Consider the following 10853-nt stretch of genomic DNA (forward strand, 5'->3'; position numbering starts at 1 on the left):
TTAGTCCCGGTCCTCTCAAGGTGTATATCTGACCGCTCGTGGAAAGATGAAGGGAGGGGGTGTTGGGAGGGGGGGTTGTGGTGGGGGTGGTTGGGTGGGAAGCTAAAAAAAAAGAAAGAAAGAAAAGAGCAGCGCCTGTGACTGTGCCGCTGGAACAAGCCAGCTTTAGCTAACACACAACCAAAGCACATGCCTTGAGCCGGGTTTGAGCCTGCAAAAGACTGAGAACACTGAAGATTGTGAGGAAAATTCGATGAGAAGAGCGCCTGAGAGAGAGGGAGCTGCCATAGATTGTCCAAAGGGGCAGCGTTTCTCCTTCTAGTTCCGGTTTGTCTGCCTGTGCTGTGTGCTAGTTGGGACCCAAACAAAAGGCTGCCATCATCTTAAAGGGAGATATTCTACTACGAGAGAGCCGTCTGCTTGATGCTAACTAAACATGAGCTCCTATTTTGTTAACCCTCTTTTTTCCAAGTACAAAGGCGGCGAATCACTGGAGCCAACTTACTACGACTGCAGGTTTCCACAAAGCGTTGCCCGTAGCCACACGCTGGTGTACGGACCCGGGGCAGCTGCACCGGGCTTTCAACACCCGTCGCATCATGTGCAGGACTTTTTCCACCACGGGACCACGGGAATCTCCAACCCTGGATACCAGCAAAACCCCTGCGCTTTGGCTTGCCATGGAGACGCAACGAAATTTTATGGATATGAAGCCCTTCCGAGGCAATCGCTTTATGGTACCCAGCAAGACGCAAGCCTCGCGCAATACCCAGACTGTAAATCGTCGAGCAGCTCTAACCCCGGAGAAGGACAAGGCCACTTAAATCAAAACACTTCTCCCACTCTTATGTTCCCTTGGATGAGACCCCACGGTCAGAATTATTGAATTATTTTGTGTTTTTTTTCCATGGTGCTCTCTCTCTCTCTCTCTCTCTCTCTCGCTCTCTCTCTCTCTCTCTCTCGCTCTCTCCCTCTCTCTCCCTCTGTGTGTGTGTGTGTGTGTGTGTGTGTGTGTGTGTGTGTGTCTGTGCGCGCGTGCACACACACGTGTGTGTGTGTGTGTGTGTGTTTGTCACTGTGAAAGCTAAAGAAGTAAAGGAACCTGTATAGGGGATATAAAAGCTTTATTGCGCCGTTATAGCCCACAACTTACGTTGTGCCCGAAGGCATGCCATTGTTGCTTTCAAAAGTAGATTAAACAGAGTGATACTGCTCACAACTCATAGCAACAGCTCTTTGAAGTCAATTATCGTTCTCATAAGATATTTCACAAATTCTAAATGCTAGGGCAAGGTTGAATGTGACAGCAGTTGATACCGTACGTCGTAGGGTCGTAGTCCTCTGGAAACGACTAAAACACACAAAAGGGCAACGAAACACAGCGTGTGCCCGAGCATAGAAACTCGAGTTATAGGCTTTGTAGGAATAGCAAGCACAGGCCCAGGGATATAACCCAGCCATAATCATAAGGGGTCTCTGCAGATGTTCTTCAGATATTGAGATGTTCACGTTATTATTTTCAGTGACCTGCATTGGTTTATGCAATAGCAGTACAATACGCCAAATTCCATTTCGTAGCATTTGCTTTATGCTTATGTAGACTTCATTCAGTTGTTGTATTCTTTGTATACAAACCACAATGAGATACTGAACTATTCATCTGTCCTCGTCCGTTGTCCTCTCGCCCACTCTTTTAGTTTTATCTTTCAGTGTGTGTGTGTGTGTGTGTGTGTGTGTGTGTGTGTGTGTGTGTGTGTGTGTGTGTGTGTGTGTGTGTGTGTGTGTGTGTGTGTGTGTGTGTGTGTGTGTGTGTGTGTGTGTGTGTGTGTGTGTGTGTGTGTGTGTGTGTGAGAGAGAGAGCAAGAGAGAGGCCTACCTGACTTTATATGTGGACATATACTAAACTTGTGTATACATACAGTTTCTACCAGAACTGAAGACAAACAAATATGGATGTGGATTCAGAGCATATCTATAATAGATCTGTATGCTATTAGTGGATAGTCGTGTATTAGACTTGATATGGCTATGTAATGGCATGGCAAGACGTGATATACCCAATAACCAATTGTGGGGTTGCTGTAAACTAGTGTAAAGGATACACACAGAAGATTATTCCATTTAGCAATCACCTCTGCTGGCAAATATCGATACCAATGTACCATTACGTGTTGGAAACGTATATAGGCTAAGCCCGTATTACTATCCACAGTCATAACAAAGGCCACGTTGCTTTGTGCCTTTACTATTACCTTACCACGAATAGATAGGCCTATTATTGTAATTGCGTTTAAAAAAAAATGAGGAATTTTTGGCAGGCAGTTGGGCTAAATGAGTTGGATTCGTGATGGGGGGGGGGGGGGGGGGGAAGTCCTATTCACATGTGTTGTTGTGTGGGGGACATGATGACGCCATGCTAACCTCTAGCTTTATTTCGTTCAAGCACCAGGAAGGCGGAACGGAAGGCAAACCTACAGTCGTTACCAAACTCTTGAACTGGAGAAGGAGTTCCTCTTCAACCCTTACCTGACACGCAAGCGGCGGATCGAGGTGTCCCACGCCCTGAGCCTCACTGAGCGCCAGGTGAAGATTTGGTTTCAGAACAGAAGAATGAAGTGGAAAAAAGAGAACAACAAGGACAAGTTTCCGGGTCAGAGAGGGGAGGCCGAGGCCGAAGCCGAGGCCGAGGAGGAGGGCAACGAGGACGGTGAAGGGGAAGAAGCGGAAGAGAAAGAAGCGGAAGAGAAAGAGGAGACCAAGGAGTGATTTTATGGTCTTTTTATGGTTATATGGCTAAAAAAAGAAGAAAAAAAAGGTCCCATAAACAGACGATGAGTAGGCGGCAGAGCGTCAACTTTATGACCACCCTTTCATTTAGTCGAGAGGGGACAGGAATCCCACAGATATTGCTGTCATAATAGGCAAATCCCCCCTCCTTCTCACAATTATCCCGAAAAAACGAATAAGGTTGGCATAGTTTCCTGGATTGTCATAGCTGCATACTCGTGTAGCAATATTTTTCTTGATAGAAGTAACGCCCTTGCCTAAAGGGACACTCAACGCATGTTGAACGGAAAATGGCTCGGCTATAGATTTACTTTTGATAACCTTGTCGAAAGCATAGCCAAACTAGATCCAGATTATGACCAATGCCGACCTAACTTGTAAATAGACATAGCCTACATGTAAAAACATGGACATCTTAAAAAAAAATAGCTGCCTTTCGGAATTGTAAGCAAAATGTAGGCCTAACTTAGTAGTAAATGTTCAACATTGTTACAGCAGTTACACTCGAGAAATAATAATATTGGCTAGCAGGTCCATATAACCAGAAATGTTTTATTTTTTATGATTATTATTATTTTTACTCATGTTCATGTGAATGGCCGAGACAAAGATAGCCATGAGCTCCTCAGATATCTTTTCTAGGATTACCAGGGAATTGCAATCGTTTGAAATCCTTTGATGCTACCTAAACCTGGGGAAATTGCAATAGAGATTTCTGAATAGAGATTTCAGGTTTTATTTTAAAGTGTTATATATCGACCTTATATTATTAAGTTATATCTATGTAGTATTTACCCAATATACAGTATACACTTGTTGAAGACAATTTCTGAGTCTTGGGAAGACAATTAGCTCAAAGCCAAGCAACCAATTTGGATTGATTGTACAGCGGCACTACCTAATTGCAGAGCATTGCCTTTTCAGAATTTATATTCCAAACTTGTGGCATTGCTCTGTTTTGATTGAAAGCTATTTCCCCAACAACTAAACTGCCTATAGTAACGCACACGACTGTGTATGATAATACCTGCTACAATTACAACGGTTTTAAAGTAAGGAGTTTTCGGCTATTTTAATGTGCTGGTGATATAGCATAGTTGTTTTGCACTGAATATAATCGTTATGTACGTCTTGTTATATATTGATGTTAACAGTATGCTCGTTTCCTGGTGTTTCTCATGTGAAAGACGGAATTTGTGTGTCCCCGCCATTGTTGTCGATGTAAAATCACGAATAAACAAGATGGCTCACGATCAGTTATCTTTTTATTGATAGCATAGGCGTGGTGGCTGAACATATCTGCCTCTATACCTGCATGTGAACTTATCCGCCGACGAACAACAGACATACCATCATGTGTAACCTAATATCACATCGCGTATAGGTTGTCGTCGATATACGAGTATTCTCAGTTTATTTTATAGAAACACTTCCAATTTTGAATTTGTAGGATTATTGAAAGCCAAATTAAGCCAGAATAAAACGAGTGACATAATAGACCAGTCACATTGGTGAAAGTGGGGTCTTTCGTCTGTAATGCGCATAAAATATAGGCTACTTTACTGACTGCAGAGGGTAGAATTATGACCATAGCCAAATAGTATAGCCTATCCCTCTTGAATTAAGAGCAATTCAAGTTTAAAAGTATTTGATTAAGGGGAAAAGCCGGACGTGCAGAGTGTATGGCAGAGCTTCCCCTTGTAATGAAAATGTTTCAATAGCAGTATAGCCTATACACATCCTCTAGAAGGCAGAGCCATTTGATTCACAATCTCAATAAGACCGTCCTCCTTCAGGGAGTATAGGGACACTTTCTTAATGAATCCGAGAGTAAAATGTCTGTAAACTGACAAACTTGGTGCGTTATTATCACAACATTCAGCCAGCAGGCTGGAAATGAAGAGAAAGCGATCCATCCCGGGCAAGGTGTAGCAGTCTGTGTTTGAGAAACGTGTTCAAACCACTTTGAAAGTAGCAATGCTTTGAAATCAAATCAATTAAATGGCCAAGTGCGGGTACTACGTTGTCCACGTCTTGTCATGGTCTATACAATTCACGCCCTTTTTGACTCTAGCGTGCGTTTGAAACGTTTTTGACGTGTTCACGCAGACATGATATAGGCTATATGTCTATATGTATAGATTATTTTTAAATGTCATGGTCGAAACAATATAATATCATATAAACACCACCACTGTATAGGTGACATTTTCAAAACGTGCTTCAAAATTGGCTTTCATTTCTCCTCCATTGTAAAAAGATATCCCACCTGAACGCACGTCCATGGATTTCTGCACTTTTTCGACCGCTAACTATTTCATTTGAGGAACCCATTTACTATCGCATTTCACTTAGATTTGAAAAGTGGCTTATTAGTGCAGTGTTGGCTATGGCCTATACTTTGCATCCGTGCAAGGACTGATTTGAGGGCCAACGGTGAAGGCCTGGAGCAAGTAGATTGCGGTATCCCACAGTATTCTACTTCCCACCCCAAATAATGTTTGGTTGTTTTGTGGAATAATCTAAAATTGTGGCTGATGCATGATTACCCGGTCCGTATTAGCTTAGGTGTCACACTATATAAAGGCAATAGCCTGCATTAGAAATAAGGCGTATTGTGAAGGTAAACACTATATGGACGTTGTTCACGCGTGGAGTTTAGATGCACCTCATTATTTCTTAGCTTTGAATAGACAATAAACAAACGTTTATTCGTGTATTGCTCGAATTCCTCGCAAGTTGTAGGCCTATACTTGATGTGACGTACGAACTATGATAGTTGATATGGCGGCGAGAATAAGGTTTGGGAAAATGAAACCCCAGAACCATTCTATTTCCAAGGCCCGAGAACCACTAAACGGAAAGCATACGGTTGCTACATCTTTTGTTGATTGAATGAAGTTATTAAAATTAATAGTTCGTCTTTATCTATTTATCTACAATGATTGTGTCACGCTTTTATGGGAGTGAACTTGAGTTGAGAGAAATCATAACTATATTTGTGATCCAAGGATTCCCCAAAATAAACATGTAAGCCTGTGGAGTTCAACGAATTATGGGATCCAAAATAAATGTGATGATAAGTCAGGGTAGGGTTTCCTAACTCGGTTTAAAAATGTGTATGTCTAGTTTGTTTTTAGAACGGAATAAATATAGCCTAATGAAACTCGGTTATATTCTGGGTTCAGGGAAACTGGCCAATCAAGAGATAGCCTCTGTTTACAAACGCTTTCTCGAATATTCCACGTGAAATACATTTCAGAAAATGGTCTTAACATATTTATGTATAGCTCTAAGCCACAGATAGATTTAGACCATCTTCACGTTACTGCTTCTACCATATGCATTGCGCTTGGAATATTCCGCTGATGCTGAAGAAACTATCATTTATAAATGCGGCCTTTCATTTGTACTTCTTTCGACTTTATCTTGTGTGGATGTGGGCTATAGAGATTACAGGAAGTCATAAGTGACAACTATTGTAAGCATTGTCTTACCACTAGACTATATTACGTATAGGCTAACTTTTAACAGAGGACTGACATTTCCCAATAAAGTTTAGTGTACCTGCCGTAAACTTTATTGGCGGTGTAAAGCACGGCTCGGATTATCCGGATGGGTCTGCATCCCTTGTCTTTATGTGCAGAAGCTCAGTCTACACGTCCAGCATGGATAACAAGATGACACCACGACGTATGGATATATTTGTTTTTATCTTATAATTGTATCTATAATGTTATTTTAATACTGTTTATTCATCCGTTATTGGGGCTACCTCTTTTTTCCCTATGAAAATGGACCATGTGCAGGGTATCAAATAATCGCATTTCTAAAATGAAGTTAACACAATCAAGCAGTTCTATTCCGCCGCAACGTTTGCTATTTTATGCAACGGATTTGATATGGATATCTTAGGTTACTGCTAGGCTAGGCTCATTTATGATATTCTCAAAAGCTCCCATTTAAACATATGAGGCTATTATGCGTATTGTGAAGGTAAACACTACATGGACTACACTCAAGCAATATTCTGACTGTTGACTGTCTTCAGTGTAGATATTTTTGGCTGCAAAGGTAAACCTATAGTGCCAGATTTGTACGTATCGGATGTATTATCTCTATAGGTTGTAACTTTAGTCTAAAACGTAACTATTTTTTTATTTGTAAAATGGCAAAACTATAACCTAGGCCTATAAGATAAAGTTGATATAGTTTTCTTCCACATTTAAAATGAAGTATGTTATCTGCGCGCCTGGATCAATGGCTACACTTGACGCTCGAGGCTTTATCCTTGAGTTTGTAACAGTATAGGGCTATTCCACCTTCTCTGGCTCAGTCGGATGTCAAAGATGACAAATATGCCCAATATGAAGGCAGACGATCTGTAGAATGAGTTAGAATAATGAATGTGTTATGCATAACAAGATTAGCAAATTTGAGGACAAGTGGTCCTGCATTTACTACCCCCCCTCTCTCTCTCACACACACACACACACACACACACACACACACACACACACACACACACACACACACACACACACACACACACACACACGCACGCACACACACACACGCACACACACACACGCTCTCTCTCCCTCTCTCTGCTTTCTTTAGTCTAGTTTTTGAATATGTGGCATTGGTGTGTATTTTAGCCAATTTTTTTATTATCAAATTTGTATGGGGATATTACACATAGCTCACATAGCAACCCATGGACGCTGTCACATTTCGACTCAACGTCAAAATGTAGAATATCCAGGAATGTTCAGCCTATTGCCGTCCACATCGCAGAGCCATTTCGCCTTGCGAGATCGAAAAAGAGAAGGGAAGAGATGGGTGCAAACATTCCTGGTTGTTAAAGGGAGAAATTTACAGCTGAGTAATAAAAGTTTACGACTGAATCCATTCTGGGATTGGTCGCAGCGAGCCACGTGGCACGCGCTCTATGAACATGAACTTTATGCTGTTGTCTATTCTCTGGTCCTCCCGTTGTATCGGCAGCGAGCTAAGCTGTGTCGAAGAAATCTCTTTTTGTCTAATACTAGCGAGAAACAACTCCAGAGTTTGCTCGGCGATACTTTAGGCTCTGATCCATTCGATCTCCGACTTCCTCCTATCTTGCTGACAGAGGGGCTTCCACGACAGTCGCCGCCTCTATAGCCTACCAGACCTGCCTTCGCTGTCCCCCAGAGGCGATAGAACCGATATTGGGAAGAGAACGAGAGCACGCAGCCAGTGAGAAAAGACCTTTTGCGATCTGAGAATCTGAGAATCTTGCTTCTTAATCCCGCGTTCCAAATCTGGGGAGAGCGTGTACGGGAGATGTGCGCTGTGGTGCGAACGCTCGCCATCATGACCCCCCCCCTCCCACCCCAGACGCTTTGCTGGACCACAACAGCCACCAACTACGGATCGCCTTATGGGTAAGAGATAGACATTATTCTAATTATCTATTATTCTAATATTTGACAATCAACCGTTGGTGTTAAAATATAGATCGCACCATGCATTGTGAGTTAGAGAGCCTTGCGTGAAGGCACGATGTGCAGTTGTGTGACCTGACCTGTAGCCCTGCTGATGCCCGACTATAAGGACGGTTACCATAGGCTGTATCGTGTCCAAAGGCTATATCATTAGTGGTAGATTGTTGAACAGCAGCCTATCGCGGGTTAGTGACGACTTCTGGCTGTCATTTTTTAGTCTTTTGAGGTTACTTTGGCATTATGTGGTATTTGCTATATGGATAGCAAACTTTGACATCACGTCATGTAGGCCCTGCTGGTCAGGTGGAGACGAAAAATTGTGGACTTGGCTGATGTGCAGCCTGTGGGACAAAAACAATGATTTGTTGTCCCTTGTATTGTCGTATTCGTTTATAAATGTATTCTAATGAGCAACCCATTCATCCTGACTCAAGGAAGTAGCTACAGTGTGTATCTCTGTTTTATTCCCCCCTCCCTCTCTCTCTCTCTCTTTCCCTCTCTCTCTCTCGTACACACACACACACACACACACACACACACACACACACACACACACACACACACACACACACACACACACACACACACACACACACACACACACACACACACACACACACACGGTATTTTACTGCAGTGCCCCCTAGTGATGATAATATACGGAGTTGAAGTGGGCGGGAGTTAAAGGGTGTAGGCTTGTCTTGTTGTTTATTGTTGTGTTCAGAGACACTGCGGATCTAAACTAGACCAGTTGATAGTCTATAGTCAGGTTTGAGAGCGTCTGCATGGCATAGAATATGGTATGGAAAGTATTTCAGCATTGATGTGGATGATTGTGGGGTGATGTCTAGATTGCGGTTGTCAAGAACGTGTGGACGTGAAATGCGAATCCAGATGTCTTGATGTCTGCATTACCTACTGACATAACCAGTGACACCATTAGCAATTAGCCATTGTTTATTACACCATAAACAGAATTCATCATCATCACCATATTCATCAAAATCATCATCATCATCATAACACAACAGTATCAATAAATCGTCATATTTCAATGTAAGGTCTTATGACTTCACAAGTCAGTCAGATATAGGCGACCTACATTTGTGAGAGATAACACATACATTTTTGTATACAAACATCTCTTTTTCGTCGGAACATGACATTGACAATTGTTTTGATCATGTTTCTGACTGCTTTCCACATTATAGACCCAAATGCCAGTTGTTTAGAAGGAGAAAATGGGCTGACTGGTAACTCTATAGCTTTATGGTGTGTGTGTGTGTGTGTGTGTGTGTGTGTGTGTGTGTGTGTGTGTGTGTGTGTGTGTGTGTGTGTGTGTGTGTGTGTGCGTGCGTGCGTGCGTGCGTGTGTGTGTGTGTGTGTGTGCGTGCGTGTGTGTGTGTGTGTGTGTGTGTGTGTGAGTGTGTGTGTGTGTGTGTGTGTGTGTGTGGGGGGGGGGGGGTGGAAGCAAAATAAATAGCCTGTAACAATTGTTTGAGCATGTAACACCTTCACTGCAATCTTAAGGCATATAAGGCACATTGTGAAATGTTATTGTGGCTTCCAATGCATACTTTTCTGATCCGACCCCCCCCCCCTCTCTCTCTCTCTCTCTCTCTCTCTCTCTCTCTCTCTCTCTCTCTCTCTCTCTCTCTCTCTCTCTCTCTCTCTCTCTCTCTCTCTCTCTCTCTCTCTCTCTCTCTCTCTCTCTCTCTCTCTCTCTGTCTGTATATGAAGTTGAAAACAATAGTTTTAAGTCAACAACGAGGGTACAGCATAGCTCTGCTTTTGTTTCCACTAAAGACAAAATAACTATGCATGATCAAAATATCTACTGTAATCCAACCTCGTATTCAGTGAGTTCTAGTGTTCCAATCTTATCAAAAGGCAATTGTTTACATACATTTGTTTAATGCTTGTTCAGGAAGCCTTTAAGGGGTTATAGTCGATCAAGCTACTGTTCCACTCATTGCTTTCCCCTTATGACGCATCACTGTGCGCTGTATGTCCGTTGTTGTTCATGTTTACCCTAGAGAGAGAGAGAGGGAGAGAGAGAGAGAGAGAGAGAGAGAGAGAGAGAGAGTTATACGGAGAATAAGGAGAACACAATGTTGCCTTTAAATAAACCAATTTAAGCATGTTTTTAAGGCAGGGGCAGCATATAGACTGCCTTAAAACTTCTTGAAAATAATGAATCCATTCATGCCACCACATTTAGAACTTACTTACACATTTTCGACAAGGCATTATTAAGCCTACTAATGGTCACAATTTATGACGTGTGTAACAACATGCGCTCATTGGGCAACAGCTTCCTGAGTGCTTAACGAGCATAAAGCCGTGCTCTTCCGGACATTAATTGGGCAGGTCCGCAAAGGTAAAGTGCTTATAGGGGGCTTAGTATGGTTGTGTTATGAATTAGTTGTTATTGGTAAGGTCAGGGCTGGGGCTGCAAGAGAAGGATCAGAGAACACCTCACGCTCTCCAGTGTTTTTTTTGTGTGTTTTTATTTTTTTATTCTCGTAATATGATATTGTAGCATATATTCCGATTACAATATATATGGAGTAACGC

At 42.3% G+C, this 10853-nt stretch overlaps 1 protein-coding gene across 1 annotated transcript; it reads left to right on the forward strand.

The window, feature by feature from the left end:
* Positions 1-436: 436 nt before the first annotated feature.
* Positions 437-2766, forward strand: hoxc8a (homeobox C8a; the record flags this gene model as incomplete). Its single annotated transcript, XM_084332607.1, has 2 exons — positions 437-872; positions 2444-2766. 2 exons carry the CDS (start codon positions 437-439, stop codon positions 2764-2766), a joined length of 759 nt encoding a protein of 252 aa, XP_084188733.1.
* Between the last annotated feature and the right edge of the window lie 8087 nt (positions 2767-10853).

Source organism: Notolepis coatsorum, assembly GCF_963971535.1.
Source record: "Notolepis coatsorum genome assembly, chromosome: 17".
NCBI lineage: Eukaryota > Metazoa > Chordata > Actinopteri > Aulopiformes > Paralepididae > Notolepis > Notolepis coatsorum.